At 38.2% G+C, this 24,102-nt stretch overlaps 1 protein-coding gene across 2 annotated transcripts in view; it reads left to right on the top strand.

Moving 5' to 3' along the window:
* The window catches only part of PRIM2 (DNA primase subunit 2), a 407,580-nt gene that overhangs the window by 380,830 nt on the left and 2,648 nt on the right, over positions 1 to 24,102 (top strand). For both annotated transcript variants that reach the window (XM_045294844.1, XM_045294843.1), the window contains exon 13: positions 14,810 to 14,878. In XM_045294844.1, the coding sequence (XP_045150779.1) occupies positions 14,810 to 14,878 (69 nt within the window). The remainder of the gene's footprint in view (positions 1 to 14,809; positions 14,879 to 24,102) is intronic.

Below are 24,102 nucleotides of genomic sequence, written 5' to 3'. Positions count from 1 at the left end.
CTTTTAAGAGCAGTGTTCTACTTCATCTCCATGAGCTTGTCTTTTGATTTATGAGAACAGGACTTTGATTGCTGCACTTATCTTTCCTTAGTGTTGTGGTTGAAAATGTGTGCATTGTTCTTGATCTATCTTAGACCTACATTAAGGGAAAAATGGAAGTTGAGTATTAGAATTGATGTCAGGAGGCTGAGGCTTTATTTTTGGCTTTGTCACAGAAATCCGCTGAACATCTTACTTAATTTTTGTGTATTTTGCCCTTTTTAATAGGTTAAGTATAATTGGTAATTTGAAGATTAATTGTATAGTGTCATAGAAGATGGTCTGAGAAAACTTGTTCTGAAAGTTAAATAACATTACCATGATTAGCCAAACCTCTGAATTAAAGCTTACTTTAAGTATAATTGCATTAAAGTGAAAAATGTATTCTTCCTTAAAAGAAAACTTAGTAATCTGTTAAGTTATGCATCTCTATATGATGATTTTATTTTTTGTTACATGAGGAATTTCTACTATTCTTAGAAAATTTTCATTTTGTAACACAGAATTTTTGTAAATCAGAATAGGAAAATACTTACCATATAGTTCTATTTCAAAATCAAACTCAAAAGTACCAGAAAATAAAATAACCAACCTTATTTCATAAAGCAAATGTTCAGATTCCTAGTGTGTCCTGCTGTGTGCTATTTCCGGTATATTGGTAGCATGTACTATCATTGTTGTTGCATTTCTTGTTAGCCCAAAAGATTATACAGTATCCCTAAATTTTCATTTTGTTTTTAACTATGTTTACATGGCTAGATATGAGTGTTTAACTTCTGTTTTCAACCATGTCTGATGTGATACATTTCTTTTTTTATAAGCAAAATGTTTTTTAAAAAGGATTCTTCAGTCAGTATAAATATTTTTCATTATTGTAATAAAAAATCATAGGACATGGTGGTTGTGAACTAGATTGCTTTGCTCTTAGTCCAAATAGTAGGATAATCAAAGCCCAGTAATAATTAGTGACAGACCCCTGGGCCTGAGGTTTGATGATGCTTTCTCCATATTCCTAAGCAAGCTTTTCACACCTTTTCTTAGTTTGCCCCCCCTCCCATCCTTATCTCCCCCCCTTCCCCCAATTCCAAGTGCACTTAGTTGGTAATGTTCCCTAAAATGTAAATCCTTTAATCCAAAATGTTGAGTTAATACCTTTTTGGTGTTTATCTGCACCAAAGAATTCAGTATTTGGTGTAGCAGTTTGGATTGCTTCTCAAGAATTCTTTTTTAATGACTAAAACCTGAAGTGAAATAAATTGAACAAGAATGAGAGATGTTCACATTGTGTGGGAGGGGGGAGACAAAAGACATTAAAAGCAACTAATTACAGAGGTTCTAGCAAAATTTCTCAAAGACCGATGATTCAAATATTAGTAACCTTGAAGAGAAAGACACTTGTACTCAACAAGCATTTATTGTGTACTTGATATGTGGTGGAGTTTTTAGTATGTTCAAACCCACAAATAGAAAGATACATAAGAAACTGTTTTAGAAATTGCAGTTTAGTGGAGTCAAAAAACCTAATTAACTTTGAATATATTCTTATATTATTACAGTAAAAATAGTAGTTGCAGGATTGGAGGGAAAATCTCTTCTGAAGAGGGAATGCTATGACTTCAAGGAGTGTTTCATGAAATCACATGCGCCGCTGTGTTTGAAAGTTGAGTGGGAGTTTACTCAGCGGAGAGAGATGAGACATAGCAATATTAAATGAAAGAGCCTTCATTTAACTTCATTAAATAATAACTGAGTGTAACTACAGTTCAGTGACTGCCCAAGACAGTAGGAATACATTGTTATTGTTATTTGGTGTCCTCAGTTGGTCTGGATTCCCGGAAGCCGCATGTGGCAGAGTAGAACTGCCTCGCAGGACTTTCTTGGCTGTAATCTTCAGAGAAACATATTGCCAGGTCTTTCTCCCACAAAGTCACTGGGTGGATTTGAACTGTGAATCCTTTAGTTAGCAACCGAGAACTGAACTGTGGCTCCTTAGTAGGAATATAGTGATGAATAAAGATAACAAGACCCTTATCTTCATGGAGCTGACATTTGAATGAGTGGGCAGACAGTCAACAAAGAAGGGAAATTATTCCAGGCAAAGGGAATAGAATGATGCATGAAGGAGGGAAGCATATTGATGTAGATAAGGTTGTCAGAGGAGGTCGGAGAGATGCTAACCTGGGAGATCTAGAAAAATAGGTTCTTGGGACAAATTCGTTTGAGAAAAACTACCCTACCAAATCAAACAATGCATTAGAAGAGAGCATTCTGGGATCACTAGGATTTGGGGAGTAAAATTCTAAGGAACACACTATGGCAAACTGGACCAGAATTTAAGACTCCAGGGAGCCTGGAGTCTGATGGAAACGTCTTATGAACCGAGATGCAGTGTGTATCCCATCCTGGCTGAGACGTACCAAAAGGGCAATGGCAGGATTAGAGCTGGATTTCAGAAAATTTACTCTGGTGACAGTGTGGTGGGGGAGACACCCTGAATGATGAAGGTGAAATTAGGAAGTTTTGTAGTTAAAGACAATGAGAATATGAACAACAGACTATGAAAAAAAAATGAAAAAGATTTGAAAGGCGCTTAGAGGTAGAATTGACTCAGATAGATAACTATGTTTATAGCCAAGAGTGAGGCAGGAAAATGATGCTCTCTACGAATGTGTTAAACAATTGAAAGTGCATCCTCCAGAGAGGGAAACGTGCCCCTAATCTGCTCATAAATGAAGGGCAAAGCAGAGTTGTAAGATCACAGTAGGCTGCTAGGCTGTGCATGTGAGAAATGGGAGCAAAGTAATGCATTCAAAAGTGTTCCAGACTCTACCCCTCGACCACATTGTCCTTCATCTTTGAAATAAAAGAAGGTGAGCAGTGGAGTGGGAAAATATCAGCATGGTCTATTTTTACAAGGTTGAACTTTTTAGGAAGAAATAAGCCTGTTGTTGCCACTTTTAAATAAGACAGACTCTGACCTTGAATTAGAGACATATTAGCCACATGTCTAATTGGTGAGTGCAGCACACCTAGCTATATAGCACTCTACTCACTGAAGCCAAGGATGGGCAGGTGGCTACATTCTGCTGCCAGATAATCATCTGAATCTCATTGGCAGGCACTGAAGCAAAAGGCAGAAAAGAAGTTGCAGATGGCAGGGAATATTAGGGAGCATTAGGAAGAGAGATGGAAGTGTGACTAAAAGTTATAAAGTGATATATTTTTCTATCATATATGCATATGTATAACATTTTCCCATGTCAATTTATTGTACCTGTTAACCACCTATAACTCATCTTATTTGCTCTTTGTTCCTCAAGTGCAAAAATACCATGGTTAGCTGTTTTATTAGAATACTCATAAAAGAAAAACAAAAATAGTAATTTGCCATGAGTATGAAGTGAGTTATACTTAATGCCTTTCCAAACTTAAGGGCCATCTAGTTAGTTCTGACTCATAGCGACCCTGTGGACAACAGAATGAAGCACTGCCAATGTACATCCTCTGGTCTAGCCAGAATTGTAAGGTAGAATTGGGATCATGATAGTGGTGGGAGGAAGCATTTAAGAACTAGAGGAAAGTTGTATGTTTCATCGTTGCTACCCTGCACCCTGACTGGCTCATCTCCTCCCCACAACCCTTCAGTAAAGGTGTGTCTAGTTGCCTACCGATGGGCTTTGAGTCTGCACTCTGCACTCACCCACATTTACAATGATATATTGAACAAATCATAAGAACTAGTTGTTCTTAGATTAGGGTTTAGGATTAAGTGAGAGCGCAAAATCCATGCGAATCTCTTAAGGTTTTTATGTATCGCGCTTGTCCACTTTAGAGGCAGCATTATCGGCTTGTTGACACATTTGGTAATTCTAATAATAGTATCATTACACTAGCCAATGATATATAATTTAAAATACTTTTGAGAACGAGATATATTCACATAAGGGAAAGATTTTTAGACCAAAATACATAGTATGTATACACTTATATAGGTTAAAAAATTTAACTGAAAACTGTTTAAGACAGCAATGAAAGTTAGACACCAGGGCAAAGAAATTAAAAAAAAATTTTTTTCTGCCTTTTGCTTTTACAGCTCTTATGACATTCCATACATCAATTGTTTCAAGCATATTTGTATGTATGTTGCCATCATCATTTTCTAAACATTTACTTTTTATTTGAACCCTTAGTATCAGCTCCTCTTTTTTAACCTTCCTCTCCCCTCCCCTTGTGACCCCTTGATAAATTTAAATTATTATTATTTTCATAGCTTACACCAAACCCATGTTTCTGTTGTTAGGCCTCCTGGGTCGAAGGGTATGCGTTGATCAGTGTGATCTGTTCCCCCTTCCTTCCCCTTTTCCTCCCCTCCCCCTACCCTGGTATCACTACTCCCATTTCTGTACCTGAGGTATTTATCTGACCTGGATTCCGTGTGTCAGGAACTCTTATCTGTACCAGTGTACATGCTCTGGTCTAGCCAGAACTGAAAGGCAGGACTGGAGTCATGAATGTGAGGGGTAAAGAAGCCTCAAAGAATCAGAGGAATATTGTATGTTTCATCCATGCTATACTAAGCTTTGGCTAACTCATCTCTTCCTCGTGACACTTCTGTGAGGGGATGCCCTATTGTCTACAGATGGGTTTGGGGGCTCTGCTCCAACCCCCCTTGTCCTACACAATATGTTTTTTGTTTATTTGGGGTCTTGTGCCTGTCATCTGATTCCATCGACACCTCATGATCACACAGGCTGCAGTGCTTCTTCCATGTGGGCTTGTTGCCTCTGTACTAGATGGCCACTTGTTAACTTTAAGACCAGGCAGAAATTTTAATCACACTCATTCACCAAGGCAAAACTATGTCTATAGGACTAAGAAATGTCTCAAAAGATAGTCTTAAATGGAAATTATGGGACAATCTCAAAAGCAAGAGGTTGGAACCAAAGTCCACTGACTTCCAAATCCACAACCTTAGGCTAGTAGTTCTGTGTCTTTTCACATTAGGATATTTTCAGCCTTTTAAGTGCAAAGAAGTATTTAAATTCCTTTAAAGTTAAGGTAATGTCCGGTTCCATTTTTAGTTGGGTTTCCAAATCAAATAATTTTTATTTGGTCCACAAAAAATGCCTCTGCCTCACAAAGACAAAATCTCAAATCGAGGAGAGCTGAAATGAAGTGCATGGCTAGTAGCTCCATCCTGGACAGATTCTCCCGATGGGAGTCATTTAAGTAGTGCTAAGCATTTCCCCCAGGGCACACTGCCCCCCTTTGCTTACCCACCAGTAGAAATGAAATTATTTTCTCAGAGACAGACAGATTCCCATTGAAATCCACTAACCACCACTGTAAGAGTGAGTTAATTTGAGGTGATTATTTAGTCCTGTCTGCAGGACCAACTATTTTAAGTTTTAAAGGTTGGCTCCAGGTAGTCTGGAGTCCATGAGAATTTAAAATTCTGGCCTGCACTCCCTGGCCCCTGTTTGATCTGGGTTTTTAAATAGAATCTTTAATCAAAATGTTCAGTAACGCTATCTGGGCACCATCCAGGTCTCTGGTTCCATCGAAAGAGGGCGGGTTGTTCCTGAAGGGAATCAACCACACTTCCATTTCCTCCTCCCGAGTATCCTCTCCTCTGGGTACAACAAACGGTGGTGCCTTAGATGAAGGCTGATACGTTTTAGGCCCTGAGACAGTACATCATGAATGAGGACTAGGACATAAACATAACCTGGTATTAGGCCAGTTAACAGGGATGGCTCATGAAACTATGACCCTACACCTCCAAACCAAGCAACCGAATCCCATGAACTATTTGGTTGTACATAAGTAGCCTTCACACCTACTCTTTTGTTGTTGTTTATGTTATTTCGTCATTGTAAACTTACCTATCATACAACTTTTGTCAGTTCAGCTTTTTACAGGGATACAGCTTAGTCGCAGCAATTACTGTAATCCGCTGTGTAGCCCTACCCTGTATTTTTATCCCTGCTAGCCCCTTGGCTCCCCTCTCCTGCTCCTGGAAACCATGACTACACTCTGGTCTCTATGTTTGCATTTTATATGAATAAGGCCATCCTCTATGACTGACTTATTTTACTCATCAGCTCTTCAGTTTCTGTTCACATTGTATCATATATCAAAATTTCTCTCTTTTACTACTATACCATATTTTATTGTATCTATGTACCACATTTGTTTACCTGTGCATCTGCTGACAGGCATTTAGGTATTTCTACACCTGAGCTATTACGAATAGTGCTAGAATGAACATTGGTATACCAGTCTCTGCTCTCCAGTCTTTGGGGTACATACCTTGGAGCGGCACTACTGGGTCATATAGTAGTTTTATTTTTAGCTCTTTGCAAAACTGCCACCCTGTCTTCCCCAGTGACTATTACTTCGTGTTCCTACCAGGAATGGATAAGTGTTCAAAATACTCCACATTCTTGCCCCACTACTTGGTATTTGCTTGGGTTTTTAACTTTGTTTTTCTTCATGGGCATCCTAGTGTCTCATTGTGGTTTGATTTGCATGTATCTGTCTGATGGCTAATGACATTGAGCATCTTGCACGTGTCTGATAATTATTGAATCTTTTTGTTAGCTTGCTGAACATTTATTTATATATTCAAAGGGCTTCAAAAAGTTTATGGGAAAATTTCACTCTTTCGGTTTCAATTTCCTACACATCTCTTGAAGCTCTCGTAATTTGGTTATTAGATTCTTATCGGCTATATGGTTTCTGAATGTATTGTCCTCTTTGATAGCCTGTCTTCCCACTTTCTAGTGAAGTCTTTGTTTTAAGTAGGGATTTGAGTAATAATTCACAGAGCAAGTGGGTTTTCATTCAACGATTCACACCCATGTAACGGCACCCTGCCCGTTCCTCCTGTGCTTCCCTTTCCCGGTCATCCTGCTTCCGTATCCCTTCCTGCGTGCTGAGCAAAAGCTGCTTTTTTGACCTCGAGTGGATAATTGTTTTTTCCTAAGGAATACGTACATCCTTGGTTTTATTGTTCACCTTATAACTCACTGTATTGAGTCCATTCTGACTCATAATGACCTCAAAGGACAGGATAAAACTGCCCCTGTGCGTTTCCGAGATTCTTATTCTTTATGGGAATAGAAAGCCCTGTCTTTCTCCTGAGGAGTGACTGGTGGTTTCAAACTGCTGATCTAGCTGTTAGCAGCCATTGTGTCCCAACTAAACACCAGGGTTCCTGTGCACCTTATCGACCTGTCTATTGCTTAGCTGAAAGTAGAGCCATAGGGTGAGGTTAGTTGTAGCCCTAAAGAGCAAGGCCACAGTGACAGGAGTTCGCTGGTCTTTATCAGATCAGCAAGCCTGATCTTTCTAATAATGTTGAGTTTTGTTCCACAGCTTTCTCCCACTCAAGAACTTCTCTTGCGATCCCGTTCAGAGTGGTTTGTAGTAGCCATCTCCGAATTGGGTGGGGGCCAGCATGCAAGTGGACTGTTAGCATCCTTTGGACTGTTAGTGTCTATGCACCATTGATTTTCTTCATTCTTCTCTACTTCAGAGGGGGAGAAATCAACCTTAGAGGGCCACTCACAGATTTTTTACGGCCCCACGTACTACTCACCACAATAGGACACAGAAGTTGTCTTTGTGAACTATGTTATGCCAATTGACTTAGCTGGTCCTGAGGCTGTAGTACTGAACTCCCAAGTCCAATGACTCAGTCTTTCAAGGTGTTTAATTATGGCTAAGAAGTTTTCTTTGCTGTCTGATTGCTCTACTATATGCATGTATATATTTTTAGATCCTATAAATATGTATGTAGAAATTCTGCCAAATATATATATAGTCATGTATCCATTCACGTATCCATCCCTGTGTCTAGCTTGTCGATCTATCTGTGTCTCTTCTCAGAGCTTGCTGTTTATTATTGTTGATGTTGCAGGATTGTCTATGTAATCATATTTACCGTTGTTGTCTGTCACTCTTGTGCACCTCCCGTGTCTTCCTTTGCATCAGTGATAATGTGCTGATCTTTGTGTGTGTTGCTTTCTCATTCACTGAACATTGTATGTGTTTGTTATCTAATTAGTGATTTTCCTGGCCTGCCCTCACATCCCTGGTAACCATTACAGAATGTTTCTTTCTGTTTGATGCAGTAGTTCTTCTTTTGCGATTGACCTATTTCACTCAGCACAGTGTCCTCCAGTTCCATCCGTGTTATGAGATGTTCCACAGCTTCTTTGTTACCTTTAAGGTTGTGTACTATCCTGTTGTACATGTGTACCATAGTTTGTTCATCCTTTTCTTTGTTGGTGGGCACTTAGGTTTTCATCTTTTTGCTATTGCGACTATGGCGCGATGAACTTGGGTGTGCGTATATCCATGTGTATCCTGGATCCTGTTTCTCTAGGATAGACATCTACAGTGAGGTTGCTGGGTGAAATCATCTGAGACTGCTGCATGACACCGTATTTCTGTTTTGGACTTTTTAAGGAAGTGCTGCAGCAGCTGTACCGTTTTCATGGCGTTTGTTTCCTTTACAGTGCCACCAGCTGTGCATGAGCATTCCCGTCTCTCTCTCCACACGCTCAGCTGCTCTCGCTGCGCTCTGACCGACTGAGCTGCTGGAGTCAGACGATAGCCCATTGTCAGGTTCACTTGGGTCTCTCTGACCGCAAGCGTACTGTCATGTTTTTTGTTGGTAGCATGCCTGCCTTTTCAGGTGCCTTGTTGATGTTCACTGTCCTTTATTTAAATTGAGTTGTTTCACTTTTAGTTGTTGAGGTACAGTCTTCTGAGAAAAAAATGTTAATATTTCTGTGATCACCGTTTGTCCTTTGCTATTGGTGTTATCGTTATCATTTAGCCTATTATTAAAAGCGAGGCCCGGCTACATTGCCCCTATATTTTCTTCTAAGAATTTTATGGTTTTATTTTGCACCTCTGAGTCCTTTATCCATTTTGAATATGAGTGTGTGTGTGTGTATCTACAGTATGAGACATGGATGCTGTTTCATTTTTCCAAATGGGAAAATCCACATTTCCCCATAACCATTTATTAAAGAGATTCTTCTTTCCTCATCAAATGGACAGCACCCTTGTCAAAAACCAGTTGACATACATGTATGCATTTATTTCTGGGTTCTCAAAGGCAAAAATCCTTAGTAAAATACCTTCTATAAGCTGTTAATTATACTTTGGGTTTTATATGCCATGTGAATAGCAAGCTGTGAACTCCATTTCACTTAACTTATTCCTCTGACCACATTTCTCTTCCACTTTGTTTGTTCTTCGTGTTTCCTATATTTTATCCCTTCTGCACATTTCTTCCCCTGGCTGAGTTTCCACTTCTGCATAATATGCATTGCTCTCACCTGCTCTTTCCGACCCTCACTGTGGACCAGTCCTAGCTTGCCAAGCTCCAGCCTTCGGGAGTTTTCTTTATGAAAAGGGCAAAGGCTAGCTGTGGGAACAGGTCTGGGCATTCAGAAGCCGCCCTAGGGAAACAAATGCTGCCAGAGAAAATACTGACTACATCTGCAGTCTGCTCCTCTACCTTGTGAAGAAGCATTTTGATTTTGACCCCAAATCCTTCCTTGCTCAGCCTCAGTCCTCTGTCCTCATATTGGTAGGTTATCTTGCCAGGTGTTTATTTATTTTCTATGTCTCTAATATTGTTTCTATTTCATAAACTGAACTTTCGCATCTTATTCATATCTCATTTCTTCTTTACCTCCTTCTGAATTTTAGCTTTGCATTTCCTTCCTGTCAATCAAGCACATTTTATCAGTGCTATCTTTAACGTCTACATATGTCCTGCAAAACATTTCTCCAGTTACTATTTTTCCCATTGCAACTGCTTGACTTTTAAACCTCAAATAAAATACAAGTCCTAGTTCAGTGTTTATATGTTACGTTTATGTTAGGAAAATTTACCAAAATAAGGTGCAGGAAAGATTCTGCATAGCTTTCCATATACAAATTGTAGAATATCAGAATCAAGTACGAAGGTTTTGAAGTTTTCAAAGGGGAAATGCATCTACGATGTTGCTAGTATTAAGAGAGGGTTTGGGTGACATATTTATATGCTACTGTATAACCTATAAGGAGGCTTGATGGCATAGTGAGTTATGGATTGATCTATGAACCACAAGATCAGCAGTTTGAGGCCACCACTACCTCCCCAGGAGAAAGATGAGGCTTGCTGCTTCCATAAAGATTTACAGTCTCGGAGATCCACAGGGCGGGTTCTACTCTGTCCCATAGAATTACTTGGGGTAGAAATTGACTTGGTGGCATTGAGTTGAATATACTATGTGTGAATGCTACTGTTGGTTGTCTCGTTATAGTAAATGGTGTTTTGGCTACTTGAATTTTAGCCTGAGAGTATATATATATATATGCATTATATTGTCTTTTAAAACTAGTTTTATTTCAGAAATAGTTTGCAGAAAGGATTCAGTGATAGGTAATGTATTACTCTAAATCACTAGGGAACAGGTTCCTGTTGAGTATTTTTGTGCCAAACATCTGATTTCCAGAAATGATTGATAACTGTTATGTAGAAAATGCTTACATCTTCAAATCTGACCACTTCTCCCCTCTTTACTGCTGTCATCCTGGCACGGGCCTTTATCTTTTTCATCCTGGCACGGGCCTTTATCTTTTATCCCGTGGATACCTGAAATAGCCTCCCTGTTTCTACCTCTGCCCTATCCAGTCTGTGTGCAACACAACAGGCATTTAGCTGTTAGAAGTGAGTTGAAGTCCTCCCATGTTTGGAACACTATAGTAGTGCTCCATTTTACTCCAAGAAAAACCCAAACGCTATTCAGTGGTTCATAAGACCCACTCTTTCTCTGTCTTCTCTCTTCCTCTGTCTTTGTTACATAAATCACAATGTACCATTAATACTTAAATTCTTGTTAGTTATTAGGTTTTTTTTAGGAATATTTATATTTCCTAGTCTTACTTTGAAAAGCATACATACTTTTTTATTCCTCTTAAAGAAAGCAAGATCATTTAAGTTGCATATAAAACCCAAACCAACTGCTAACCTTTCAGCAACCCTGTAAGGCAGTACAACTGCCTCCTACGTTTCGGAGATGCTAAACCTTTAAAGGCACAGAATGCCTCATCTTTCTCCTACGGAGTGGCTGGTGAATTCTAACTGCCCACCTTACTGAGAGCAGCTCAACTCGCCCGTGGGATAACATGGTGTGTGTGTGTGTGTGTGTGTGTGTGTGTGTGTGTGTTCCCACCAATGATGCCTAATCTCCACAAACCAGTCTTTCCCTTGGACATTTTCTTTTAGCTTATTCAATGCCCCTTATATCTTCATTACTTCCTGTTATGGATTGAATTGTTATCCCACCCTGCAAATAATGTGTTATAAATCCCAACCACAATGGTTTCAATCCCTCTGGGAGTAGAATTTCTTTGTTAAGTTAACAAGAAGGTATTAGTCTAAGTTGTATCTTAATCTCTTTGAGACATAAAAGAGCAAATGAAATAAAGGATAATAGCTGACACATTAGCTCTCCAAGGTACCAAGAAACAGCAGGTGAAGCAGAGATAAGGCCCTCCATCCAGAAGCAACAGAGAAAGCCTTCCCCAAAAGCCAGCTCCTCAATTGGGACTTCTAGTCTCCTGAACAATGAGAAAATTGGTTTTTTGTTTGTTAATGCCATGTGTTTGTAGTATTTGTATTATAATAGCACTGGACATCTTATTGTTGTTGTTAGGTGCCAGTTCTGACTCATAGTGACACTGTGTACAATACAGCGAGACAGTACTCAGTCCTGTGCTATCCTCCTGATTATTATTGTTGTTTCAATCCACTGTTGCAGCCATTGTGTCAATCCATCTCACTGAAGGTTTTCCTTTCTCCTCTTTCGCTCACCTTTGTGACCAAGAATGATGTCCTTTTCCAGGGAATGATCTCTCTTGATGATATGTCCAAAGTAGCGAGAAAAAGTTTCACCCTCCACACTTCGAAGCATTCTTGCTGTGTTTCTTCTAAGACGGATTTGTTCATTCTTCTGACCATCCATGGTGTATTTACTATTCTTGCCAGCATCCTCATGTAAAGGCATCACTTCTAATGTAGTTTTCCTCTCCACTGTGCAGCTTTCACACGAATAGGGGCTGACTAAAAGGACCATGACTTGGGTCAAGCTGACCTTGGTCCCAAGGTGACATCTCCGCTCTTCATACTTGTAACAAATGAGATCATCTGCAGCATATTTGCCCAGTGCAATATGTCATTTGATATTTTTGAGTGCATCTTTCATGAGTGGATCCAAGTAAAATGAAGTCCTTGAAAACTTCATCTTTTTCTACTTATCATGAGGTTGCCATTATCCTGCTTCTGAAGTTTTTTGTTTTCTTCGTGTCAACGGTGATCAAGTCGATCTCTATTCATAGCCGCCCATTGAAGAGTTGAACTGCCTCTGTGAGTTTCTGAAGTTATAAACCTTTACAGGAGCAGAAAGCCTCATCTTTCTCTGCTGGAGTGACTGATGGTTTCGAACTGTTAACCTTGTGGTTAGCAGCTCAATCTGTAATCCCCTGTGCTATCAGAGCTCTTTCTGCTTCCTGATCAAAGCTCGTATTTTTTTTATCTTCATCAATAAGTGCTTCTACTTCTCTTTGCTTTCAGCAAGCAAAGCTGTGTTATCTGCAAATCGTGTATTGTTAATGAGTCTTCCTCCAATCTTGATGCTATGTTCTTCTTCATATAATCCAGCATTTTGGATAATTTGCTCAAAACACAGATTAGATGAAGATGGTGACTGATACGACCCTGCTGTATACCTTTCCTGATTTTATACCATGCAGTATGTCTTTGTTTTAGTCAACTAACTGCCTTTTTGTGTATGTATGAGGTTCTGTATTAACACAATGAAATATTCTAGTATTCCCATTAATTACAATGTTATTCACAACTTATGATCCACACAGTCTGATACCTTTGTTATTGTAATAGTCAACACAACATAGGTAAACATACATATGATCCAAGATCCACCCAACATCGGCAATGATAGCCCTCTTTACACATCTTCTGAACCTGCCTTTAATTTCTGACAGTTCTCTGTTGATGTACTGCTGCAACCATTTCTGAGTCATCTTCAGCATTTTATTTCAAATTTTATATACATAGAAATTAATTAAAAATAAAATTCATATACACAAACAACATGTTGGATTCACTCTTCTGTCTTTACTTAAAAGGAATGTATTGTATTTATTGCCATACTACAGTTGAGCTTTTGTGTCTATTTGAACTTATTTCTCTTCAGATAATTTATGGCATCATTTTAAGCTTGTTTGTTTGAATTCTTCTCAAATTCTAATTCAGAGATATTAATAGATTGTTAAAGTTGATGTTTGCCAGGAGCAATTCCGAAGTTTACCTAAATGCAATTTGGTTATCTGTTTGTAAAAGTGTCAGAGAATCTGAACTCAAACTTGTTAGGGTTATTGAGAAAAGCTTTGTGAATTTCTCCACTTTTTTCTTGTATCATTCATATGTAAATGATTTTTTATTTACTTATTTTTGCTGTAACAATTCATGTAAACCTACAGCATGCCAGAAGCTGTGATTGATCAGCATTTACCCAGGCCATTTAGGATTTAACAAAAGGTGAAATGGAAGACATACATTTACGCCATAAGACAATCAGAAAAATAATTCTTTTAAGCCCATTCTTGTCAGCCTTTTATGGTCCCTATGCTGCAACTGTAATTTATTTGTCTGTCTGTGAGACGATGAAAGGCAGTATTGAATAACGAAGACAGGGCGGGTTTGAGACTTCATGTCACAGGAAGGGCCTACCTTTTGAAAAGGGATTGAAATTAGCATTTCTCCAGATTTGTGAGTCCCTTATTTGAGGTTATCTCCAATTCCAGCAGTTCACTGTATTTGATAAACAGTCCAAATAGACATTTTATTTATTTTGAAGGGGAAAGGTGATGAAACTTTTACAAATTTCAACTAGCATTGCACTCTGTTGATAAGAATGGCAGTTTGTACCGCTCTGAAGAGATTACATGAAGTAGAATTGGAAAGCAAATTGTATTTACAAAAGATAGGATGGTGTTCCTAATAGGTGAACAGAATAGACTATTCACTCTCTTATTCTGCTGAGCTTTACTAGAAATAATGTCATTTCCAAAATAAAAGAAGTGTGTGTGGAGGAGGCGGGTGTGTGTGTGTGTGTGTGTGTGTGTGTGTGTGTGTGTGTGTGTAAAAGCATTCTCTCTCCACAGACGCCCGTCTAAAGGGTTTATATTAAATTTTCCTGATGGGCACACCACAGTGTTTCATGTTGGATCTGTATAAACTGGTAATGTGGAAAATAACAAATCTAAATAGTATACATGATTGCTTCTTGAGCCCAACCACTTAGATGATTATATTCATGTCTGTGATTTTGGAAGAGATGTTGTCTTATGATGTTCTGACAATCACTGTCAAAGTAATAATGCTGGGATCTATTTTCATCTTGTCGCTGAGGTAAAGTGATTGAAATTCACAGTTGGTAGGTCAGAAAGATCATTTACTATCTCTTGTTATCTGCGGTTCAATGCTGACCTAAACAGTGACTGTGTAATGTCAGCATTATCCCAGTGGCCAGGCTGCAGAAGTGTAACATGCTGCATGATTGAAGACATTTCCTGTCCGCAGTGGAGATTCTGAAAAGGCCGACAACTATGTGCTACAGTGGGTTAGAAGATGCTCAATCGCTCATTTTTCCTTTCTCTCTTTCCCAATTCATTTTAGATTTTGGAATTAGTAAAAGGGACACATTATCAGGTGGCCTGTCAGAAGTATTTCGAGATGACCCACAATGTAAGTAAAAACAATGTGTAAATGAATGACTATGATTGTGTTTCAGTAGAACTTTACTTTTAAAAGCAGCTGGGTTTGACCCACTGACCTTATTAGTTCTCCATCTACAATCTTTTCACTAGGTCTACAATCTTTGCCACAGCTGCCCTGGGAGAATTTTTGTCATATTGCTTGCAGAAAATCCATGTCTTTTTTTGTGTGGCTGTCACCTCATGTTGCTCCGATCTACTTCCCATGTCCCACAGTTCCCTGCATAGTAGGCACTAGGACATATGTGCGCCCCCCTTCCCCCCAACTGCAAGGAAGGCAGGGACATGTGGTTTTTATCTTGCCTGTCTCCTTAGTGTAAGAAGGTCTACTGGCAAGTTAGAGCGAGTACACAATGACCCAGCCAGTGACAGAGTACAGTTTGAAAAGCAGGGCTCACAAGCTCAGACAAAGAACTCCAAAGACTTAAGCTGGCTGCGATTACGACCAGCGATGGTTAAAGAACGGCAGCACACTGAAGAACTCTTCCCTTGTCACAGAGATTACCATCGACAACTTTAAGATCACAGGCCCATCAGTGATCTCAGAGATCGTAAGCATGAACCCCAAACCTGGGACATAACGTCTAAGAATGGAGTTTGAGGGTCCATGCACTTATTAAGACATTTTGTCTGTGAGAACATAGGGCGGGTTTTTCTGAAGTCCATGGTATTTGCTGAGTTACAAAGGGAGCCACGGCCCTCCCTGACTGGTGTGGGTTCTCATCATCAGCCACACTACCGTGTTCATTTTTGCAACTATTATTCATGTTTTCTATTCTGAGAATGTAGAATTTGCAGAGATTTCGTCATAAATTATTTCATAGAATAGATCTTATACCAATCATAAAAACATAAACAATACCAGCCAATTTCTAAGGCATGCTAGGCAGAGCACTGAGTACTTTAAATGCATTATCCCCTTGACTTACATTACATCCCACTACACTAGGTTCTGTTTTTAATCCCCATTTATGAATAGAGTTAGAGAAGCCAAGTAACATGTGCAAGGTCATGTTGCTTTTAGGGAGATGAAATTTAGATTTGAACCCACACTGTCTAACTTATCGAAAGCTTATAAATCTAATCATAAGTGCATTCCTCCAATGTAATCTGATACTGCATTTATAATAACTACTGCTGAGATCATTAGCATTTTCTTTTCTAGATTCATAGAATAATAAGCATAGATGGACCTTAGAGGCCATCTGCTCTAACTTTCATAGTTTATGTACAAGAAACAGCGACCCAGCGATTCTAAATGACTTGCCCAAGTACCACAGCTGGTTAATGGGTCACCTGTAACTGGAATCCCCATCTATTGTAGGTTTTAAAGGATGCTAGTTATCTTTTTACCACACCTAATATTTGAAAGTATTATTCATTTAAAGACATACAGAATTTTTATATTCAAAGGCATATCATAATGAAAATCCATTAGTTTGGTCAGACTAAGAATTTCACCAGATAAGCCACGTATTAAGCTGTTATCATCAAACACTATCTGACCTGACTTTTTAAGGTATTGCATTCCTTAATTTGCTCTCTTGGTTTGAGAACTTTAATTCCACATCCATTCTCAGTGATTTGTGGATTTTTCACTTTGTGACCTCAGAACTTTCAAAAAATTAAAGTCAGGACCGGCCTCCTTCCTTTGCAGAAAACTAAGTAAATAGATAATGAAAATTAAGTCAAAACATTTATTTTGTGACATAATCATTTCAAAAAGAAGAATTGTACTTGTCACATCTGCTTTTGTAGTCCATTTCTCCTAATGATTATTCTCATAAGAATATTGCTGCTGTTGCCAATTTTTAAAACTTGCCTTACACAATGACAGTCTTGAAAAGACATTTATCTAAATCTTTCCATCTGTAGGAATAGTGCAACTTAAATTTCATTTGAATGATATAAATAAAGCCTTGTTTTGTACTCACTAAATGTTCCACTGTAGACTTTTAGTTGAGAATATCTTTCTTTGGTTATTTCATCTACTTTAATTTTAAAATAGGATCAGTTTTTATAGTCAAATTTCTGCCCACCGCCCCAAGCCCTTTGTTTATTTTCCTGCACCCTCTGATCAAATTGCACATAAATGAAAGTTTTGAAAATGAACCAGTTAATTGATACCATTTGCAGCAACACTATGATAGTTCCATATGGCTTTTTTGGTAATACCAGCTGCCTCATTATAAGCTGTCATTGTAAAACCTCTTGATTAAAACCCAAAGATCCCATAGGTAAAGCAATATTGTTTCCATTCCTTCAAAATCTGCATTTGCTGTGGCAGAAATATGAGATCCATGTTTGTATGAAGGTCACTGTGTGTAAAATGTGTTGCTTCCAAGCAAATGTTTTAGTGACAATCATTTAGAAGGTGTCAAAAGCTGACCTGCTTTGAAACCTATTTGCCCCAATATTTTTAGGAAGCAATGTTCAGAATCATTGTAAACTTTACTGTGGTTTTGTTGTTGTTACTTTTTGCATACTCCTTTTGTTTATGAAAATATTTGTGTAAAATAATCTCTGATCTTAATGGGAAGTCATTATCTTATAAATAGAGCTTTTTCGTCACGGACTCATCCAAGATTCTATTTCAAACAATTGGGTATAATTTTTTTTCTTCCACAGATACATCTTTATGAAATTTTCATTATAAAGTGTCACATTCTCCTGCAATCTTAAACAGGATGTGCCAAATATAATTAAGCCTTTTATGAATTACTCGCTGTCATCATTAAGGATATCAGTTAAAATACTGGGCTAGAAGAGCCATCATCTCTTATCTAGTGTTTGAACTCATTTCCAGCCCTGGTGCCACAATGGGCTACACGTTGGGCTGCAGCATTTCAGATCCACCAGCTTCTCCTCAGGAGAAAGATGAGGATTTCTATGCCCACTAAGAGTCGCAGAAACTCACAGAGCAGTTCTACTGTCCTCTGGGGTCACTATGACTTATGCATGCCCCATTCCAATATTTTGTCGATGCATGTCTTGCTGGAGAATTTAAGTAACAATTTATAGAGTCTTTGATGGCATGCTATTGTTCTTTTTTTTTTTTTTAACATTTTATTGGGGGCTCATACAACTGTTATCCCAATCCATACACACATCGATTGTGTAAAGCGCATTTGTACATCGTTTCTCAAAACATTTTCTCTCCATTTAAACCCCCGACATTAGGTCCTCATTTTCCCCCTCCCTTCCCGCTCCCCCCTCCCGTATGAGCCCTTGATAGTTTATAAATGGGTATTTTGTCATATCTTGCACTGTCTGACGTCTCCCTTCACCCACTTTTCGGTTGTCTGTCCCCCAGGGAGGAGGTCACACACAGTTCCATGTAATCGGTTCCCTCTTTCCTACCCATTCTCCCTTTACCCTCCCTGTTTTGCCACTCACACCACTGGTCCTATAGGGCTCATCCATCCTGGATTCCCTGTATTTTCAGTTCCTATCTGTACCAGTGTACCTCCTCTGGTCTAGCCAGTCTTGCAAGATAGAATTCGAGTCGTGGTAGTGGGAGTGAGGAGGAAACATTTAGGAACTAGAGAAAAGTTGTATTTCTCATCATTGTTACATCACACCCTGACTGAAGTCCTAAAATTTTAATGTAGCTTTTGTGTGGAGGTCACTTTGTACAAAGACATGTTAATTCTAAGCCAAAAAATATCCATCGCCCTACCTTCACCTTCCTATTCATCCAGACTCAGCTCTACTCATCCTGTTTCACATCCTTTGTCGTTTATTGAGCCTTGCAAGCAAATGTTGCAGAATGGATAGTGCAGTTGTACAGATGCATAGTCCAGTTTTGCTCCCCTGATCCTTTAGAAAGGGACTAAGGAATGAAAATCCTTTCATCTCGAAAGCATAACCAATAACAAAACTGGGGCAGAGAAAGAAACAGAAGACTCACAGCGGATGAAATTGTAAGATTGCTCACTTCCTATCCAGTATGAAACAAAGTGAGCATTTTTACTTTTGCATTCTGATGAGATAAAGAGTAAGTTGAGCAAAAGTAAGTGAAATGGGAGATTTAGATGTGGGTACCACTTTTTCCTCTATGCTTTCTCTTTTTTGATTTTACAATTGGATCTATTTTATTCTGTTAGATTTCTTTTCCTTTTCTTCCTTTGCCCTCCCCCACTCACATGTATTCTCCTGAACAAAATTGAAGGAGACTAGATAGAAAAATCCTAAGTTTATTTTCCTATTGGAAATTAAATGCAACCATACACTCTTTTTAGTGCAAAAATGAAAATGAAAGCAGTAAAGCACTCAATAGACAACAATTCACATGAAACATTTTAAATAAATTATCAAGGGTTTATGAGGGAGGAAGGGGGGGGGAGGGGAAAATGAGCTTAAACCACAGGCTCAAGTAGAAAGAAAATGTCTTGAAAATGATGATAGAAGCCTATGTACAAATGTGCTTGACACAATGGATGTATGTATGGATTGTGATACATAATCGGGAGAGCTGTCCGAGCCCCCAATAAAATGATTAAACAAACAAACCTGGAAGTATGGAGACAGTCTACCTTTAAGAGATACCAAACAAAATAAATTTGATTCTATAAGGAAGTTATCATGAAAATGTCTGGATATACATAAATGTATTAGGCATGAAAAACTATGTTCATCAACTTATGATGAGAAATATGTTTTCAGTGAGGATATATATTTTCATGTAAATGAGATTTTGAAAAAGATAAAATTGGAATATGTATATGTACCTTGCATTTCTAATAAATTATGTGTACAGTACTATGAAATTATAAGCTTAGATAATGGGGAAAAACAATTTCTGGAAGAAAGTACAATTCATGAGCAATTCTTAATAATTTCATCATGTGATCAAGCAACTTAGTAGACCCAAGTCCTACAAAATGTGCTTAAAGGGGAGGAAATAACAGAACTAGTAAAGAAAGGACAATTATAGATTTAAGAAAAATACAGAAACATATTGTCATGTAAAATGATGGTACAAGTTCCTTTTTCCTACGTATTTTTTCACTTTTTTCATTTGGTTGACTAATAAAAACTAATCAATGGAGAATTATAAAACACGAGGAGGTCCACAAAAAACGCTGAATTGTTCTGGGTGGGAGCGGAGCTTTTGCAGTACTCATTATTCCCACTAGGCAAGCATCAAGCAATTTGCTCTGAGTCGGTGCACCCAGTGGCGTCACCTAGGAAGGTTGTCTTTGGTCACAGTGAATTTTTTCATAACAACAGTTTAACTCGAACCTCGTTTATTGTAATGGCCAATTTAAGAGAACAGTGTGCCTCTGAAATTTGTTTTCTGCTCAGGAAAAAATGCTGCAGAAACTGTTATGCTGTTGAACACAGCTTACAAGGACAGCATGATGGGAAAAAACTCAAGTGTATGAGTGGTTTTCTCATTTCAAAAAATGTGGAATGTTGATTGACAAACCTTGTTCTGGATGTCCATCAACTCCCCAAACAGACAAAAATGTCGACTCATAGTGCATTTGGAGTTCATTTCACCAGGTCAGACTGTTAGTCAAGCTTTCTATGTAGAGGTTCTGAAAAGATTGCATCTAACAGTGTGTGACCAAAAAAGGCCTTGTTTGTGGCAGAGGGGGGACTGGTTTTGCCACCATGACAATGCACCTGCTCACACCACCATCTTAGTTACACCAGTTTTTGAAAAACAAGCAAACAAACAAACCAAAACACCTAGCATGCCTCTCTTACCCCATGCCTTACTCACCTGACCTCACTCTGTGGGACTTCTTTTTGTTTCTGAAAATGAAGAGGGACATGAAAGGACAGTGATCTAATGAAGTACAAGAGGTGAAGAAAAAAACACAGGAGGTGCTGTCAGCCATCTGAACAGATGTGTTTGAAAAATGTTTCCAAGAATGGAGTTGCAGATTTGACAAATGTATTAAGTGTAAAGGAGAGTACTTTGTAAAAAAAAATTTTAAATACATAGCTTTTGGGAGAAAATTTTGGGTTTTTTGGGTATTCCCTTATGTGTACATTCCTAAACTTCATATTTGAAAGTTAAGACACTTGAATACAATTCATTTGGTAATATTTTGTAATGAGGGTGAGGCATTTGGTTTGAATGCAGTGTCCTTGATTGTAATTTCCTTTCATATTTCCTTTAATAATCATAGCCAGATTCCCCTGTGGTTCCAAAGACATCTGGTACTCAAAAACTTTTTTTTTCCAGGTTTAAATCTTTTTTTTTTTTAAACATTTTATTGGGGGCTCGTACAATTCTTATCACAATCCATATATCCATCCATTGTGTCAAGCACATTTGTACATATGTTGCCATCATGTTTTACCATCTTTAATAATGGAAAGAAACCACTTTCCTTCGTTGCTCTATGAACTTTTTAATGCTTTTTTTGGAGGGGGTGATATTTCTTATGTGTATACTAATTGATAAAAGTGTTTGTCATCAGTGATTAAGGAGGACTGTATCTAGAACAGGTTTTCTCTTTGGTGACCTCTCCAGCTCTGATCTGAATATTTCTGTAAGGTTTTATAAACAAAGCCAAGGCTACTGCTCATTAACTGTAAGAATGTACTTTAGGCATATTTAACAATTCAGGCTTTCAAAATAGATATATCAGTGACTGACAATATCATTTTAAGACAATATTAAAAAATTTGACAATTAGATATACCAGAAGACTTTCTTTAACATAGAAAAGGAACTTAATGATCCTCACAAAGCATGGTCGTTTTCCCTAAATGTTTGGGAATTCAACTTTTTTTAAAAAAAGTGACTTACTGTATATATACTTGTGTATAAGCTGAGTTTTCCAGCACATTTCTAGTGCAGTTATTGTGGTAAAATTAGGTACCCTGGCTTTTATTCGGGTTGGCGTGTACTCAAGTATATTCGGTACTTTTCCAGAGAGCCCTGGTAGCATAATGGGTTATGTGTTGGGATTTAAACCACAAGTTCAGCAGTTTGAAACCACCATGCCACTTTACAGGAGAGAGATGGAGCTTTCTACTTCTTTAAAGAATTAGAGTCTCAGAAACCCACAGGGCAGTTCTAATCTGCCTCCTATAGGGTCACTATGACTTAGAATTGACTCAATGGCCATGCAATATTTTTAGTTCTTTACCACTTTTCAGTCTTTCCAAATCATTTGATGAAAAATTGTATAGAAACAACAATTTTTATATTCAAATTTCTTTAGTTTCATACTGTAAACCTGGTTGTGCATGGTCATTATTATTTCTGCTTCATATAGATAAGAAAAGTGAAGCTTAGGAAGATTATATTTCATTTTGTCCACATACAAGAGTAATAGTTCAGCTTAATCTACAGAATCGTCTTTCTGTTATAGTAGATGTACTATAATTCTTAACAACTTGAATCAGGCTGTAGGAAAAAAACCCCAATAGCACAAGTTGTAAGATTCTTTTGCATGAAGTAATACCACCATATTTTCTATATTCATTATAGCATAGATTAGCTAATACGTATTTCAAATGAAGATATCATTATGAGTTTACTTGACTTTGAATAAAACACCTTTAAACATATTTCAGATGAACTGAACTAATCCAAAGACCCGAATTCTAGACAAAACCATTTACTAATTCTATGACTTTGGGTAAACTCTGAAATCTCTTTAGGTTCCAGTTTGCTAATCGATATATAGGAAGAGGTTTAATTAAATGGATACTCAAAGCCCTATCAATTACTGATGTTCTCGGTGTATAAAACTTAAAACTTTCTAATAGAACTAGGTTACTCAATAAATTTTCTTTATATGAAATTCTCTAAAAAAACATAAAGTGTTTATTAACTCTCCAAGTGTTTAATGAATTGGGTAAAGAAATTGACTAGAGTAAAGGAAAATTCACAATTTACCTACTGTTATTAAAAATTATAGCTGTATCACAGAACATTAGGAAGTGTTTTATAACTAAGCAGCAGGGGAGGGGATCAAAATTTCTTCTCAGCGATCTGAGCAAGACTGTTTACAAAGATCAGTCTGTATACTTATCACTGCACTGTACACTGAACTTACTGTGAATGTCAGCCCACATTGTATCAGCAACCTACTGAAGAGAATCCTGGGTGAAATGTGTGCGTTAGCAGAAGAGACCATGTTCCTGTCTACTGACCCCCCTGTTAGAAGTGTTCGTTCTGGATCATGGCAGCAGTTCCTTTTGGCCTCTGCTAATCCATTGTAATGGAACCCTGCCACAGGGGCAGTTCTACTTGCTGTGAGTCAGCATTGACTCAGGGGCAGTGACTCTGGTTTTTGGAGCCCATTTTAATCGATCCTAATATTGTGCCGAGATCGAGTCACAGCACCTCCCTAATAAAGACTTGTGAGTGACTTCTTAGGATGTAGGGAGACTACTTCTTAGGATGTAGGGAGACTACTTCTTAGGTAGGTCGAGACTACTTAGCATGGTCAGGGCTCTCCATCTGGGGTCTTTCTAGGCTCATTTTCTGTTATTCCCCTTATGTGCTTTTCACACCAGACCATCTCTTTCCCAAACCTTCTCTCCTTACCTTGCTTATGAGGCCCTGCTGCTCGTCATGCCTTTTTCTACTATTATCCCAGCGATGTAGTCTCTCCCATCCAATATCCAATGCATAACGCTTCCCTCACATTCTTCCTTGATCTCCCAGCTAGAATTTCTCTCTACTGTGGATTATAGTTGGCCTCTCTCTGTGACCCTTACCACGTTCCTATTCTTGATGGTGATTTTTTAAGTTTATGTCTTAGAGTTAGTCTTAGTCAAACGCACATATGCTGAAAGCTGCTAGTTCATGATTTGTACATAGTAAGTCTCCAATTAATATGTGAAATGTACAACTATTGTAAAGTGGCTAGTTTGGGTTCAACTCAACAAGTATTTACTAGATACCTACTATCTGCAAGTTGTTTCAGTATAATGAACAGTAAGATATAGTAAAACTGATGAATAAAAGGACTATAATGCTGTTCAGCTCTTATAAGAGATATGAAATGTAAATACCTCCTATATAAATGAAAATAACTAGCCTGATGAAACTGCAGAAGGCAGGAGAAGGGTGAATATTTGATTTGAATATTTGAAAAAAAAAAAAAGACTATGCAGGAGAACCATACTTTAAACAAACGGCCATCTAGCTCAGAAGCAACAAAGCCCACATGGAAGCAGCACACCAACATGTGTGATCATGAAGGGCCGAAGGGACCA

This window comes from Echinops telfairi, unplaced genomic scaffold (assembly GCF_000313985.2).
Source record: "Echinops telfairi isolate 266 unplaced genomic scaffold, ASM31398v2 ScPeMD7_3533;HRSCAF=4204_1, whole genome shotgun sequence".
NCBI lineage: Eukaryota > Metazoa > Chordata > Mammalia > Afrosoricida > Tenrecidae > Echinops > Echinops telfairi.
This window is presented reverse-complemented; position numbering and strand designations above follow the sequence as displayed.